At 45.8% G+C, this 17,352-nt stretch overlaps 1 protein-coding gene across 3 annotated transcripts in view; it reads right to left on the minus strand.

The window, feature by feature from the left end:
- Positions 1 to 7,500: 7,500 nt before the first annotated feature.
- The window catches only part of PLD1 (phospholipase D1), a 227,444-nt gene continuing 217,592 nt past the window's right edge, over positions 7,501 to 17,352 (minus strand). For all 3 annotated transcript variants that reach the window (XM_075547028.1, XM_075547027.1, XM_075547029.1), the window contains exons 25-26: positions 14,937 to 15,054; positions 7,501 to 12,239 (exon numbers count right to left, since the gene is read on the minus strand). In XM_075547028.1, the coding sequence (XP_075403143.1) occupies positions 12,015 to 12,239; positions 14,937 to 15,054 (343 nt within the window). In that variant the 3' untranslated portion in view covers positions 7,501 to 12,014. The remainder of the gene's footprint in view (positions 12,240 to 14,936; positions 15,055 to 17,352) is intronic.

A 17,352-nucleotide genomic window follows, 5' to 3' on the forward strand; every position in this document is an offset into this window, starting at 1 on the left:
GAAAGCCACAGAGCAGTAAGGTAATAATACTAATAATGAGCTATTGCTACATGCAACATCATGGATGGATCTCACAGACATGATGTCAAGCATACGAAGCCCAATAATTTTATAAAGTTTAAGAACAGGCAAAGTGAATCAATGGTGATACAAGTTGGAATAATAGTTATGGAGAAAGGGTGGAGATGCTGGAGAGACAAGGGTGCTGGAAACATTCTCTAACTTGCTCCGGGGAGTGCTTTCACAGGTATATCACACATAAACACTCATTAGTAGTGCACTTACACATGCATTTCATACCTAAAACAAACAAACAAACAAACAAAACAGGGTGTATTGGGGTGAGCAGCGGTGACCCTTCGTGAACTTCAGAAGCAGTGCTTGCTCAGAGTCATGGCCATAATACCAAGGGAAGCATCCTTATTGCACCAGATCGGCACAGGCCCTAGCATTTGGTGTGCAGTAATTAATCTAGGGAATGCCGTTTTTGGCATTTCAAACAGGTAAGAGGGAGGATGAAAAGTAGCTTCCTTTCCCTGGGAAGAACAGCAGAGCACACTCATTTTCTTGTCCAGGCTGATACCAGCTTTTTCACTCTCGTAAAAGGAAAGATTCTCCAAAGGGACATTTATTATTTTTTTTGACTTTCCAGAACATCAAGTTCATCAGGCATCCTCCCTCTAGCCCACCTTCCCTTTTCTTCTTTCTTCAGTCGGACCTTGACCGACTCAGGCTCTGTCCTTCAGTGTGGGACATGGATTTCAGATCAAAGACCATTAGGACGATAGGTTCTCAAAGCCGAGCATCCGTAGTTCCAGAAACCAGGGAGCGAGAGTAGGCTCGACCTTCTTGCCAGCACTCTCAGTGGTTTTCCTGAGGAAGCTGGCAGACCTAGTGAAGGGCATGGGCAGGTCTGAATGGAATGGGAATGGATCCAGAAGACACCGCTGACGTTCGATCCCGCGATCCCCCTGATCCATCTGTCAGTCAAGGGCCAGCCAGAGAAGTAGAAATAGTATGGGATCTGTAGTCAGAGATTTAAAAAAGGAACTAGCTCACGCGACTGCCAATTCCTCAAAACACATCTCTTTGGGTACCACACTGCCTTCGTAAATAGATTTATCTATTTTCGTTAAGAGTAACAATTGTCTATGTCTGTAGAAACACCCAAATGCTTCCAGGATAAGACTGGCGAATCGAGCAGATCATTGGGAATTACTTTTAACGCCATGGAGACGTTCAGGAAAGGTCAACAAGGCGTTTTCACAGGGGCTGCCGCACTACAAGCTGCAGCTGAGAAGCTGGACGAGCGAGAGAGAAGCACACAGCAGTTTACCGACGGCATCACCTGGATCACATGAGCTCCTTCCCCTGGACCTTGTGCGGACACAGGGGCACACTCAGGGAGCACTCAGCCCTAGCCCTTTTTACCTGTGCCTCTGCCCAGTGCTCGGAGCGTTCCAATGGCATGGTCCTTAGTTCTCTGCTCCTCTGATGCCACAAACCAAACATGGAAATGGCCCCAGCTGCTCTCATCTGCCATGAGTGCTATATGGAGATCATGCTTTGAAGTGGTTGAAGTTCTCTGGAGAAGGAAGGACTATTCGCTGGCATCACCCCAGTTTCTGGAACGCACCTGATCAGTGTCTGTGACGTGTCCCCATTCCTCAGCACTGCACGAGGGTCCTGATGTGGTGAACGAAACAGCAGGGTGGTCTGCAGAGACGCCACAGCCTCCAGGTCATCTGCAGTCGAAACGCCCTCCGCCCCTGACTCCTGCCTGCCAAGTATGGTAAATGGATTTTACCTGAGAAAATCCGGGGCACTAGTGGTTGGGGCTGGCTTTCTTGAATTCCCAGCACGAGGCAATCCTCCTGAAGTTGTTTCTGGCTGCAGGTCCATGCGTCCTATGCACACGGGCTTTAAAATTGTGAAAGCACTTTGTTTACCGAGTTTGTGTTTCCTTACAACCCTGGCCCCAGTGCCTCTATCAGAACATCATCAGCTTGGTCTGTAATGGATCTTCAGTGACAATGCGCCTTCGATTCCTCCCAAATCCCATCCACAGTCATGAACTGTAACCTTGGAGAAATTCAGTGAGTCAAACAACTGTTGAGTGTAGTTGGAGGTTGCCTCACCCTGGCTCTATCTGCAAAAGACATAGGTGGTCCCTTGATTGTGTCTACCTCAAACGGGGCCTGGGTCGAGGAGTGCACACCCAGTTTACCTGGGGAAAGGTGTCCCACAGGAGGCAATAGGGCTTGTCATGTGCCTATTTCCACAGCAGGACAAAAAGCTGTTTGCCACCCTCACCCAGACACGTACGTACACTGGGCACTTCAAATCAATGGGTTGAGGAGTCCCAATAAAACGGAGGCTTCAGGGGTCTGTTCTGGGGCTGAGGCTTCCCCTCAGGGAATTAGACAGCCTCAGGTGGAATGCTCGGTCAATTCTCTGTCCTTGACCTTCAGGAGGGAGGTACTGCGGTGCAGTGGGTTTCCTTCCCACTGGCTGCTCAGAGCGCGCATGCATCCATTTGGCATAGTTATGACTCCATCGGCCTCTGGCTTTAGTAAGTGAAAAACTCAAAGTGATACACTTACACTCCCTCTTTTTAGATTTCCTATGGAAAATGAGTATGCGGTTTCCCGCTGCATCTCTATCACACATGCTTTTTACGTTTTCTGGGGCGAGCTCCAGTGTCTCCGTGTGTGAAGGGAGGCAAGAGCCGCTGACGAGCAGAAACAGCAAGAAGACTTATCGTGTCAAAGCTTTTTCACGGCCTATGATCTTCTGAGATGTGATCATGACCTTTTTATGTGTTTTGGTTGTTGTTAGTAATAAACCATTTCCTTTAGGACTCCTCCCTCTGTTGATGCCAGCTGTCTGACCCGTGAAGGGATCAGAGAGGGAGAGCATCCTTCCTCTGCTTCCTTGGATTTCTGAGAGAGGAAAAAAAAAGGTCAAGTCCCATATCTCCCTAATGAGGGCGTTCTTTTAATATAACACTTTTTAACGCATGAATATGTGGGAACAAATGTCACTGCATATAATAAAAGAAAAGATAAGCTGAGGTTGGCTCAAGGGAATAAAAGCACTCCTGGTCTCAGCCACGGTTTCCCTGTCAAGTACTTGGAATCCCTCTCTCATGATTCCTTTGTTTAAGACTGTCATGTGACCCAAGAGACCCAAGAAAGCTCAGCACAGATATGAACACTTTGGACTTTGAAGGAGGAGAAATACAATGGACATCTCCCTGGAAACAAGCGTTTTCACAAATATAAGCAAAATCTGTAAACAACAACTCTAGGCAAACAGGATTCTGGGGCAGGGGAAGCATTGTGGTCAGATAGCTCTCTAAGGGATGATGGTATTGAGGTCACTTAGCCTTGCCCCGCATCGGGAGGGCTGGCCTACGTAAACAATAGGCTAGTGCAGCCAGGAGGGGACTTGTAACTTCCCAGGAGAAGTCACTGCGGCATTGACTTTGAACTCTAACTTTGGCACGTACCGTAAGCGCGCTCCGTTGGTGAATACTCCCCGTGCTGCACGTTTATGATATAGGTGCTTTCTGTTTGGCATACATGAATTTAAAAAGTATGATCAGTTAAAGGTAGAGTGGTGGGGCTGGAATCCAGATGGTAGTAAGTTGTAGAGACATCATGGTGTGGGACAGGACAAGTCGAATACCTGAAGAACCTGGGCCCCGACAATTCCCTAACTCTGGAAAATGCCATCTGAAACCAGTGGATCAAGACGGTGACCCTTACGTGGCTCAGAATTATGTAGGTTAGCCATTTGGACGGAGCTCAACGGAGTGGTTTTCTGCTAGTTTCTTAAGCAGTTTGACTGGATCGCGATGGTCTCACTCCTGTGCCCGGTTATCACCGGGGTCTCTCTCCATTGGCATGGCTTCTCATCCTCACCAATAGCAGCATTCAAAGAGGCCAAGAGTAGAAGCTGTAAGGTGTCTGTAGTGCTGCATTCGACGGCTATATAACGTCATCTCTACCTCAGTCTACCCATCCAGGCAAGCTACCAGCCCAGCTCCTGCTTCAAAATAGAGAATGGTGGTAGCTTGTTGAGCACAGGCTTTCTCTAAAGGGGACATTGGCTGATGTGGCAGTTACATAATCTCCTGTCAACTTGCAAAGGGGTGGAGTCTAGGCTGTTAATCAAGTCACAGCCAATGAGACCCCTGTGTGGGCATGGCCTTCTCCTGAGGATTCTGGGAACTCCTGTCTTCCTCCCTGGAGGTGGGACACACACTCTCCCTGTGAGACATTCTTGTTGCCAAACCACAGGGAGCTATGCTGATGGAGACAGAGCCCTAGAGCTGGAGGGGCCATGTGGAGACCCACGCCAGCACTGTGATGCTTCCACTGCCACTGGATCCACAAGACTTTCCACCCACTGGCTTGTGATCTTCCTGCATTCAGCATCAATGCATGTGTTGCGTGAGTCTGAAGAGAAAATTATAGACTGGTATCAGACATATATGGCTTAATATCGGACTGATGGACTTGATCTGGACTGGCGTAGGTTTCTTAATATACAATTACTCTTTATATAAAGCTCTTTCTTAAAAAAAAATAAAGCTCTTTCTTTTACACAGATGTGGGTCTATGAATTTGTTTCTCTAGCCTACCTGGACTAACGCAGCTGAGCTCCAACAGACATTGATGCCATGTGGTCCTCAGCATCCACAGTCTCAATGGCCACGAACATCAGATAACCAAAATATTATGTGAAATTTTCCAATTTGGCAATTAATCCACAATGCTAAACACCGCCATGTGGCCAAATCAACATGGCCGTTGGCTAAATGCAGTTTATGAGCCTTGAATTTACAATCTCTGCACTGGACTCCAATAGCACAGACCTCTCCAAATGGAACAGAATGTTAGAAATTCGCTCCCTCTCTCCTTGGCCCGTGGGACATCTGCTTTTGACTTTAGTTTATATTCTTGTTGTGGTAAACCAACACGGGGAGAAAACCAGGGATTCAGATTTTAGGAAAACGCACGGTCTCCTCCCTGGCCCACGTCTCTTTGCCCGTCATCCAGCTTAGCTCCTTCCTGAGAAATGGTTGTTGTTCCTTGTTGTCAGTTAGCCACCACCACAGGATGACACTGTGTATGCAGAGTAAAATTGATCCCTGGGCTTCTCACAGCTGTGACATTCGGGCAGTAGATTACCAGGTGCTGGGCCACCTTTGATGGGCTCAACTGCCACCCTTTTGGCTAGGAGCCACGTGTGGAAACGTTTGGTCCCACCAGGCACCCCTCCCCTGATGATTGCTGTCCTGGATCTGGTAGTGTGAAACGCAGTTGGGGACCATGGCTGTGGATGTGCCTCTTCTCCATTCCAGTGGGCAGGACTCACCTCGAGAGAACAAGCACAGGGCAGCCGCTGCAGCGGGCACTGCTCTGATGGCGGACGGCCACTTGCCGGGCACCTCCTAGACGGCAGGCCTTCTGCACCTGCAGCGTCTTATTGATCCCCCACCCCCCCCCCCCAAGCTCCCAAACTCACCGCCAGAGTGGATTCCATCTCACGGAGCCCCTACAGCGCAGGGTAGCATTGCCCCTGTGGTTTCTGAGACTGCGGCCCGTTCAGGAGTAGAAAGTCCCATCTTCCCTCTCGATGGTTTCGGACTGTTAACCTTGCAGTTGGCAGCCCAACTCATAACCCACGATACCGCCAGAGCTCCCTGCCTGTAGAACGCTGGTGCCCCGACTTTTCCGGGCAGTATGTGCTGGGGCTGCGGGGCTTGAAACAGAGTGAAAGGCGGTCTGGGCCGAGGGCCACCACTCACGAACAGGAGTGTGGACCATCTGGCTACAGAGCACCGGCTATAGCTAGGTGCTCAATGAAAACATGGGCAAAGCTTTGAAGACCTGCTCAAACAACCACGGGTCAGTCCTTATCAGCCACTACGATAGTACAAGTCCCTGGGTGGCACTTTGGCTTAAGTGCTTGACCACTAGCCAGAGGGTTGGTATTTGACCCCATCCAAAGGCACCACAGAAGACAGGCTATGTCGTCTGCTTCTGATGGGCCACAGCCTTGCAAACCCCACGGAGCAGTTCAGCTCTATGCACATGGGGCCACCGTGAGGTGGTGACCATCAAGCACAATTACTGGTAGTGGTGATATTTAAAAGAAAAGAAAACCAAAACCTAGCAGCCACTGAGTCTGTGAGACTCACAGTGACCCCCGGTGCTTTGCCGAGACAGTAACTGTTGATGGGAGTAGAAAGCCCAGTCTTTCTCCTTCAGAGCTGATGGTGGTTTCGAACTGCCAATCATGCATGCGGCCACTACTCCATCAGGGCTCCTCCATGGTGATTATTAGCCCTGTCGTTCCCTGCTTTCTACTCTGCCCTTCAGAGACCAGCCCTGGTCATTCCCATTTTGCCCTTCTTCCCAGCTTGGGCGAGATCCCGCGTTGATAGGCACCAGGTCCTCTGATTCTGGGCGTGTTCTTGTTTGGAGACTGGAAACAGCATCGTACTAGTTGCTAGAGTACTAGAGGCCTGCGGGTGGGGAGCGGGGTGGCTCATTCACGGGCAGCCTAGGCCCTGAAGTTTTCCCGGGGTGTGCTCATGGAACACACATGGCGTTGGCCATCACTGTATCATCCTACCTCATTGAAGTGGGCAGAGAATGCCGTAGCTTTATTCACCTTCGTGGGGCTGACAACTCCCGTGCAGAGGACCGAGCCAGAGGAGCTCTCTGCCCGTCTCAGATGAACGGAACCTTGATGGAAAGCCTCTGCACTTGGCCATTTGAAACCACCCGTGGACTCCAAGGAAGACAGACCCAGTGGCTTGGTTTCTGTAGATGAGAGCCTAGAAACCCCCAAGCACAGGTGCACACAGCCACTGGAAAATGCCATGCTTCCAAAATGGACCTGACCGTACTGAACGTCATCTCAGGAAACAACAACAAACCCAGGGTGCTGAAAGGAGAAGTCTTATTTTCAAATTGTTGATGGCACTATTTTAATCGCTGAATCCACGAAGACTTGCATGTCAAAGAAATCATCTGAAGGACCAGCTATAGAAGGGACTGGTTGTCAAACAAAAATAGGTGCACACATCATTTTCAACGCTCCACAGAAGGGAAATTCAGGAGGACCCGTCTTATTCGGACTGCAGCATTTCCGTCCACCCGCCTTCATTCCTCCTGCTTGGTAGTTAGATTTCAACCACGCGTGTTTATGAGGGTTGGTGAGGGGAAGCTTTCTTCAGTTGACCATACCTCTCCAGGATGCCCAAATCATGTAATTTTCATTCCTTAAAGAAGTTGGTTATGTTCTTAGGAAAAACACTATTTCTGAAGGAGATTAAAATTCTTCCAATCTTTTTGGTTGAGATATTTTATCCGTATATTCGCTGCTCTGTGGAGATCAGAGGCAGGCAAGTGTTTACTTAAATATAGCGAATATTTTAGGATTTGCGGGTCATGGGATTCTGAAAACATGAAAGCAAATGGTCATGGCTGTGTTTCAATAAAACTTTATTTTACAAAAACAGGGGGATGCACCTTAGTTTGCCAACCTCTCTCTTGGATGGAAGGGACCCTGTGGGTTAGGCATGGTCTTGTTAACCACAAGGTCAAATCTACCAGCTGCTCCTCAGGAGGAAGATGTAGCATTTTGCTCAGTGGCCATGGACCAGGGTCTGGTCCTGTATGGGAGGTAGGAGCTGGCATTCTGAATAGCTGCATATTCTGCATAGATGTTCATTACCAAGTACTTGCTGTTGATCCAGAGGTGCATGTGCTCCACCTGCAATAATTTAGCATACATCTACATAATGGCACAGGAGAACCTTTGACCCAAACCATTTCATGTGAACAATCATACAAGTAGAATATAAACGAGGAGGGCATGATCTCATAGCTCACCCTGCCAAACAAGCAGAATCAGAATGACATTCACTTACGTGCACTTATCTAGAATAAAGTGAAGAATCATTGTACAACTGCTTGGAAATTTGAGAGCGCAAACCAGCCAGCATTTTGTTCCGACAGCTACGCTAATGTCTGATTTTCCACTTTGCAAGTTTAACATGATTCATGAGACAAATTTTCACTTATCTAGCAACTGATTACTTTTGTTATCCGGTTACAACTCATGAGTGATATAGAGGATAAATAACATGATTTATAAAAATTCACTTATTGAATCCTTCTAACTTCAAGTTCAAGTCTTCCAAACTCAAGTACTGTATCATTGGGATGGATGCTGAGGAATACTTCCAAAGAAATTCATACATTTCTGAAGCCCCAGCCAGGGCAAAACTCATTTAGAATCTCTACACAGCCAGTAGCGATTGGCCTCAGGATCTTCCAAGGAAATAAAAATGTGTCTCCATACCTATCTAGAATCCTTTAACACTCACCGATTTTAAACGAGAGCAGAGAAAGATGATGATCCCTAAGAGTCATTTCTGCATCCCTGCTCTGAAAGGTGGCAGGCATCTGAGAATGCTCAAATGCCACATCGGACCAGGGGAGGTAAAAAGAATATTACAGTTGATAAAAAGTAGTATGCTGTCAGTCACTTGGAAGTCTGAGTGAAGCTCAAGGTTAACTGTCGATGTCTAATTTTGGTTTCGCCAAGGTGCTTCCTGTAACTCTCTGATGTTTATAGACTACGTTATAACTTTTGGCTGTGTGCAGAGATTGAACGGATGAGGAGACATGAAAGTTCTTTACTATGCAAGTCTTTGCAAATCTATCCTACCATCTTACAACTACAGAATGATTTCTTGGCTTGCTCCTTGTCATCTGGCAGGCTTTTAATTCATGATGCATTCATTTCCCAAAGCATTACAGAAAAGATGAACTGCTCATATTTCAAGTATCTACAAATGTATCTACAAATTCCTCCAAAGATGCTTTTACAATCAACCCATAGTTGGTTTCGTAGGATGATACCCAATGATATAGTGGCCCGTTGTCCAAACTTCTTTGTGATGCACTGAACCTGAGAATTAAGAACACCCCACTGAAGAGTCAGTCACAGACACTTGATATAAAACAAATGCCTCCCACCGACCCACCATGTCCTCCAATGAGAGAGCTTGGTCAATCTCCACCTACTACCCTTCATTTGTTGTAATACTAGAATTTTTCCTTCTTAAAAACAAAAAATGCTATTACAGGAACCATCGAGGTTTCCTGTATGGTATTTATAGGCTAAGGAGCCCCAGTGGGGTAGTGGTTGAGTGCTCAGCTGATAACCTGGAAGCCAGAGATGTGAGCTCACAGCAATTCCACAAGGAGGTGTGGTGGTCTGCTTGTATAAAGATTATAGGCTTTGAAATCCTACAGGGCAGTTCTACTCTGTTCTGTATAGTCACTAAGAGTCAGAATTAACTCCGTGGAAAAGATTTTTTTAAAATAGGCATTTCACAAGGTTATAGTCCATTTGAAATGTTGAACAGATTCATGATAACTTTCGGAGGCGTTGAGTTATTTGCACTGTCAAGTTCACATCAGACATCTCAATGTCAAAGAGAACATGTGTTTGTAACCTCTTTTTGGCAGTCCTGATGTCACAGAAGGGTGGGCCAGCAGGTCAGACAGTGCGTCTTGTGTTCAGAACATGTAAATTTTACAGAATGCTCATGTACTGCAAAAGGGGCAAAATTCTCAATAAAATCGCTCCAGGTCAACCTTGAAATTTTTCACCTTTGCAGATAAGCATCCTGCCTCTGAGAAGATGAAGAAGAAAAAAACAGCAGCATCAAGATTTCTTATTTAAGATACAGTACATTTTTCATTTCACTAGCTCTATTTCTATCTGAGGCTCACTCCACAAACATTTAATGAGCACCTGCTATATGCTAGGCACTATTTTGGTCTGAGGATACCTTACGAAGTTCTTATCCTTTACATACTAGTGTGTGTGTGTGGGGCGGGGGGCAGACCAGTAAACACATAAATATTGTAATATCACAAGGTTCTAAATAACTTAGAAACATCTTGTCTGAAGTCTATTTATAGCATCTCCTCATTTTTTCCGTGAAAGGAGAATGATGGATTATAGAAATGGCAGTGGTCCTTGTTTTCCCATCTAGAAATCGGATGGATTTAAGTGAGTTCTTCAGTTGAAGCCTCAACTTCCTCATCTGTAAAATGGGATGGAGGTTGGAATAAGTGACTGGACAAGCTATCTTTGACTGGTTTGTTTTCATGGTTTCGTGTGAGCACCTTCTACAAAATCAAGAGCCCCTGCGAGGACATCAGTAGGGTTGGAAAACTTGAAAATCAAATGGGAGAAATCCTTAAGCATTCCACATACACTTGGTACTTTACAGATCAATCTCAATGTCGTTCATGATTAGCAAATGCCTTTTTGGCAATGGCTAAAGAAAGAGGTTGTTTTACCCTTCGCAGCCCTCTGAGAATCACTTATTTATTTATAAAAGTATCTTCCTTTCCATCATTGGTGACCTCATCCACCTCATTTTGAAATGGTATCGGGCTGTGAAATCCTCCCCTGGCTTTGATAGTCTCTCATCTTCTTCATTGGCTTGATCCTCCTGTTTAACCTGTAGGCCGAACTATAGCTTTCTGGAAACTGGGGCTGGTCTTCACTTCTTAGACCAGCCCTAAGGAGATTCTGTTGGAGCAGCCCAGGGACACTTGACATCACGGCTCCGCCCCACGTTTGACAGGCACAAGGACTGGGAGAACTGGCATTAGCTCCTCTGATGGTACTACTCTTAGTAAAAGCAGGCTTTGGTATAGCAAAGAATATTCTAGCACCTTAACTGGACAAGTAGGGTTTCCAGCACTTTTCACAGACCAGAACAATGGGAATTAATAAGCTCTCATGGAATGTTAATGTGTATTTAATAGCACAAGCTGAGTAGCACTTCGTTTGCAATCGATGACTTTTTTTCTTGGAGGAGATATGGGGGTCGAAGAACTGAATATCAAATAAGGTTAGACTCATGCTTATGAACCTAGTGGGAGTTATGCAGCCTCTGGTTCTCTGGAATGACAAATTGAGCTCACTGGTTTCCGTCTGAAATGTAGAAGCTTACATTGCAATCAATTCTTCAGCTAAAGATGACAGGAACATTTACAGGCCTATAAGGAATTTTCTCTTCTTATCTGGATCAGATCTCCACTGACATCTTGGAGGTCTCTGAAGGCAGCACACTCTGTCTTGGAGTTGTGTCAGGTTTCTGTGTAATCAAATACACTGCACGTGCTTTCAAATTTGATCAGCTAGGCCCTCTCCCAAAGACACACCTTAGCAGTAGCGTTGGGGTGAAGGGAAATCTCTGTCTCAATAAGTGAATTTAATTCCTTCCTATTGCTCTGTGGACTTAAACATAGCCCAATATTACCAGCAGTGCCTCGCAGGGGCCGCTGTGTAGACTAAAGTTGACCCTTCAGTCACTGTAAACAAAGAATGCCTGCAGACTCTGTTGGAGGGGCACCACTACTTTTGGCACAGGAGCTCATGTAACCTAGAACCGGCATAAAAAGATCTCCCAGCAGCAAATGATACCCACAACAGTGCCCGTAACGGGGTACAAGGCCAGGGCAGGCCAGCCGACTTTTGTTGCATGGGGATCCTGAAAGAATAAAGAGGTGCAGACAACTTTGGACAACAGGTCAATTCTCAATAGCAAAGGCAATACACTTTGGTGTTTGTCGTGGGATTTGAATCGATGGTGGTAGTGTCCTAAGCTCCTGCCAGCAAGGCTGCAGTCCTGCGTTCACAAAGATAGACTGTAGTAATTACGTAGCCCTGCTCACAGTCAGTCCGTCCCTACATCTGTATAGCTGCATCCCTTGCAAGCCATTCCACATCAGTCCTCGGAACTTCCCCAAAGAGTCAATCCAGGGGTTGGACAAGGAGGCACCAGGGCAGGCTGTGACAGCGAGATTCCTAGACAGTCACTGTGTGCAGCGCACTGTGGTCTTTGGGTGACAATTGTTGAGCTGCAAGAGAGTGTAACTCTCCCAAAGTGCACACTCCTCCTAAGTCCACACCTCCATGGGCACCATGGATTCTTTGGTTCCAACAGAAGGCAGAAGGTTTTCTTCAGACAAGAAATAAAAGGGAAATTGCACCAAAAACCCACGGATCTTTTTCAGTTCCTCCTCAGCTCGGACGGGATCTTCTTTCACTAATATTGGCTTGCCAATAAAGTCTCGCAGCTGGATTAAATTGTGTACTTCATCACTGGGAAGGCACCGGAACACCTGCGTGGAAGACAAATGGTCAATTCAGTGATCACTGGGATGAAGGGGAAAGCAGCACAACCTAAGGCGAAGGAAGCCATGAGGGAGCAGGTACACAGAGTACAGGGAACACGGGTAAATACTGCTTGCTGTACAAGTACTAACCCATGATACGTACAGCAATACCCAAGAACACAAGCAAGGGATACCTAGGCAGATAGGTAAACTGAACAGATGTGGGAAGATGAGTGAGACTTCGGCAGAGGACATTTCTATGTATGTTTTTATAAATTCTGCAAATACCTCCCCTCCAACCCCCCCCCCCAAAATATTTACTGACTCATAGCCCCTCCCTGTGGGTTTTGGAGACTGTAATTGTTCACAGGAGTAGAAAGCCCTGCCTCTATCCTGAGGAGATGCTGGGCATCTCATAACCACTGCACCACCAGGGCTCCTTGGCTCTGTGGTCCTAACTCTCCAAGCCCAGGTACGCATTCCCACAAGTTTTTAGCTATGGATAAGAAGTTCTTGGAACTCTGTCCCTTGGATGCTCTACTGTATCTTTGGGGGGAGTGGGGAAAGAAAAGGAACAAGAAAGGGTGATTCCCGTTGTGAAAAAATATTCCAATAGACACAACCTTTGTGCGTGACATACTAGTTACATGTTACAAGGGTGTCACACCATACAACATATTGGCTATATGTCACAGTAAAGAGCTGATTTAAGAGTCACTTCTCTTATTTGTTACCAATAAGGTTTGGATCATTTTTAAAAATCATAATTACATCCTTACATCTTATCTAATCAAGCCATTACCCCAAGCAATAGTTAACTAATGACACAGAATCCCTCTGTTGTTACCCCTCTATCATGAAGGTTCATCATATGGCTAATAATCTTCTCTAAATTTCATGTGAAGTTCTGGTCTAAGATTTCATCGAAATATTCACAAATCTATATTTCTAATTTTTTATTTTGAAAGACGTTCTGCTCTTATACTGCTTTCAGTTATTATTTACAAGTATCAACTGTTAATATACAACACTTATTTCTGATGATTTGACATGAGTTTTAGACATTATAACTCTTCAGCATGTATTTACTAACGAAAAGGTCCTGGGTCTATGTAACCACATTACCATGACCGCACCTTGGAAAATTGGTTTCATAACCTCCTTTAAGTTGATGTCCATTGGGAGTTACACTAATACCAAAGTCAAACTCATGGGCACCAAGTTAATTCCAACTCCTAGTGACACGGTGGGAGAGAGAAGAACTACCCCAGGAGGCGGTTTCCAAGGCTGTGATCTGTACAGAGGCAGATTGCCACGTCTTTTTTTTCTCTTTCTTTCTTTCAGCACAGCAGCTAGTATGTTCAAACCACTAAGCTTTAGGTTTGCAGCCAAGTGCTTAACCACTGCACCACCATGACCCCTTAGATTCATCAGATGATCCCCCAAATGACCATAGAGCCACCCCCCTTTACGGATCCAATCAAGACCGCATGCAGGGAGAACCGATCTTGGAGATCTATGTATAACCTCCTCTCTGGGAGATGGGCAATGGGGAGGTGGGTGAGGGAAGACGCCGGGGAGTGTAAGATAAGATATAATAATTATTTATAAACTATCAAGGGACCAGGGGGTAGGGGAGAATGGGGAGGGAGGGGGAGGGAGAAAAAAAGGGAAACCGAGCTGATTCCAGGAACCCAAGTGGAAGGTGAATTTTGAGAATGATGAGTGCAACAAATGTATAAGGGTGCTTTGCTCAATTGATGTATGTACGGATTGTGATAAGAGTTGTATGAGCCCCAATAAAAAGATTTAAATAATAATAAAAAAAGACTGCAGGCTGCATTTATTACCTTACATTTTAATAGACTCCCACATCCAGGGCCTATTGATCATGGCCATCAATAAAGCTATGCAGAATAGTTGTCAAAGTTAAGAAGGAAGATACTTCCAGTCCTGGAGGGGATCCTGGAAGCCCATGAAGAACACATTTTTAACCAACTTCTGATCGATGCCAACCGATCTCAAATGGGTATTTTCCATGATGGAATGCCGACGACTTGATGAGCATAACCTGCTCTACTGCTGGGCAAGTCGATCTTGAGCTCCCAGAATGCCCAACAACCAATGGATGAAATTACCCGGGGACACACGTGACTGCCATATCAAATGGAGCTTTCTAAACACCTTCTAAAATCAGGGCTTCCCAGCAGCCGAGGTGCCTCTTTACGAACAACCTTCATCTCTTCCACCCGGTGGGCTCTATACGTTCTAGAGACTTCTTTTGTTACCATCCCATCACTCGAGGCACTCTTCCTCCTATTTCATTGCAGAGAGAGAAACAAAGAAGACCCAGAATGCCAGCTCCCTCTGCACTAAGCGACATCACCCCCACCAAGTGTCTGAGCAGGATTCGAATCCAAGTCTCACACACTTTTTAACCTTCTCTGTCTCTCTGCCCGCCATCGTTAGAAACGCTCAGAGACTTGGTAACCCCGTGCTAGGAATCTGTAGAACAGACTTCCTGCCACAGATGTGTATCAGAAGGCTACCAAGGTGCCTTCTACCCATAATCCATGGCGTTTTTTGACTTTCTTTTTTGTTGTTGTGAACAAAAACTGTACCAATGTAATGTGGAAGTAATGACATGCAGTTAGTTATGATATTCAATTGGGAAAAAGGGGAGACAGAAGGAAATAAAGTCACCTTATCATAAATTGTAGCATTCCGAGCTGCTGTGGATACCCAAATCTCCTTGAAGAACTTGTCACTCACTGGGTCCTGAAGGTCCTCACTGGAGTCCGAAAGATAGCCAAGGACAAGTCTGAAATACAAACACCCTCCCAAATAAGTCACCGAAAATGCAGTTGGCATTTCTAAGGGTAACGTAATTCAGGCACTCAACCAGGAAAGTCATTGTGTTAAAATTGATTTCTATATTGCTGTGATGTTTGAAGGTTTAAGTGCTGGAGAGGGAGAGAAATCTTCCTTTTGTTCTGAGAGTGTCCTTGAGATTGGGCAAAAGGTGTCGAAAGTTTTGGAGAACAAGACTGGTGTTCAAACCTGGGACCAGCCAATGTGCTAAGCCTTTCACAAAGATCATCTCACTAAGTCCAACAACACCATACTTAGCCTCTAAGACGATCTTCACTTTGCAGAGAAGGGAAACACGGGAGGGAGAGGTTAAGCAACTATGTCCACGTTAGTAAGCTGTTGAGCTGAGACTCCAACCAGGACTCTCCATCTCTAAACACGGCCTTTCCTTCTTCCTTTCCTGTATTTCTTCTGGGAAAGCACTGTGCTGAACTCCAGGATAGAGGAAAATAAATAAGAAACATATGGAGCCTCTCTGACTGGAGTTAAATCCGGCGAGCGAAACCAACAGTGAATAAATAAGCATGGAATGAATCAGAGGCATAAATAATATATCAAATAATGAATTAATTAAAGTGGTGATAAATGCAGGGTGGGCTTAAGAGTAGGCAGTGAGGCTGGTCAGGGAAAGTGTTTCCTTCTTCCACCGGTTTGCCTAACTCCACTTACCACCTTTTCAGTTTCAGTACATGGTCACCTCTCAGCCCTTTTGTGAGTCTCCGTTCTCCCCTCTCCCATTTCTCTCTGTCAGTCCTGGTCCAGACGGGCCTCCTTCCTTCCTTTGCCCACTCTGCTTCACGGTTGCTTGGCACCAGTGCACTTGTGAAGGTCTATACCCTTTCTGTTTCAACAGGCTTCTTTCCCACTGATAGAACGTACATTCCTTGAGAGACCAGGGTTACTCTGTATCTCAGTCTAAAAAGCAAAACCCCAAAAACACCCCTCACTGCCATGTGTCAATTCTGACAGGTAGTTAACCTCTAAGGCAGAGTGGAATTGCCCGTGGGCTTCTGAGACTGCACCTCTCTACAAGGTAGAAAGCCTCAACTTTCTTCTGCAGAGAGGTCAGTGGTTTTGAACTGATGAGCTTACAGTTAGCAGTCCATTGAGTAAAAAAGTCATATACTAGATACTGTTTTAATTAATCACATCTAAATAGGGGACTAGAAATAATAGGAAAAGTTCAAGTAAAGCCAGATAAGTTTTAGAGATCACATTGGAAAATGAGAACCATGGTATGTACTGAAAACTTTAGGGTTAAAAAGCATTTCTACTTTAATCCTATGAAGTAGATGGGATATATTATTCCCATTCTGTAAATACCAAAGCTAACCAAACCCACTGCCCATCACTCAACTCCAAGTCATACAGACCCTAGAGAAGTTTCTGAGATGCTAGTGGACAGCCTCATGTGTCTCCGGAGGAGTGGATGCTGGGCTTGAACCACCAACCTTGAGGCTAGCAGCCTAATGCCTAACCCCCAGCACTACCAGGGATTCTTACTGACATTATTTTTTCTCACTATAACAGGCTTTTTTTGGCATTACTTGAACTTGTCAGATGAGTGAAAGAAGAACTTTAGATTCAGTTTGAATTCTTGCTCAAACACTGATATGCCTCTCAAAGTTGGATCCTGTAAAACTAAACTTGGTGGGCAGAGCTGCCACGCTGATTGCGGGCATTTGAGCAGAAGAATGCCAGCCTCTTAGCTGCACATGGAAATCTGGCTGCTGAGGGAGAACAACTGCAGAGGGCAAAGTCTGAGCCACTGCAGCCGTTCCACTGAGAGAAGATGGTGGCTTGGATCTGGGGGGCAGCAGTCGAGAGTAAGGTAGAGTTCCAGGTGTCAGCAACAGGTCACATCGAGGCCATGAGCAAAAGTCAGGCATCAAGGATGATCCAAAGGTTTCTGGCTTGAAAAATGAGGAAACTAGTTTTTCTTTACTGAGTGGGGGGGATTCTGTGGGTAGTCAGTTTATGAGCAGGAAATTCAGGAGTTCAACTTTAATGGGTTGAGACATGTATTGAATATTCAAGTAGCATGGATGAGTGGTCAGTTGAACAAATGAATCTGGAGACTGGGAGATGAGACCTGCCTAAAAGAATCGACTGAGAATTGCCTTCACACGACGTCTTGCTAGAAAGGGCCCACGGGGGTTCGATGAGTTTGCTGACCTGCTGTATCCAGCGGTCAGTGAGTAGAAAGAAAGGCAACTAGACTGAAGAGGAGCAACCAGGGAAGCTGAAG

The sequence above is a fragment of the Tenrec ecaudatus genome, chromosome 4, assembly GCF_050624435.1.
Source record: "Tenrec ecaudatus isolate mTenEca1 chromosome 4, mTenEca1.hap1, whole genome shotgun sequence".
Lineage (NCBI taxonomy): Eukaryota > Metazoa > Chordata > Mammalia > Afrosoricida > Tenrecidae > Tenrec > Tenrec ecaudatus.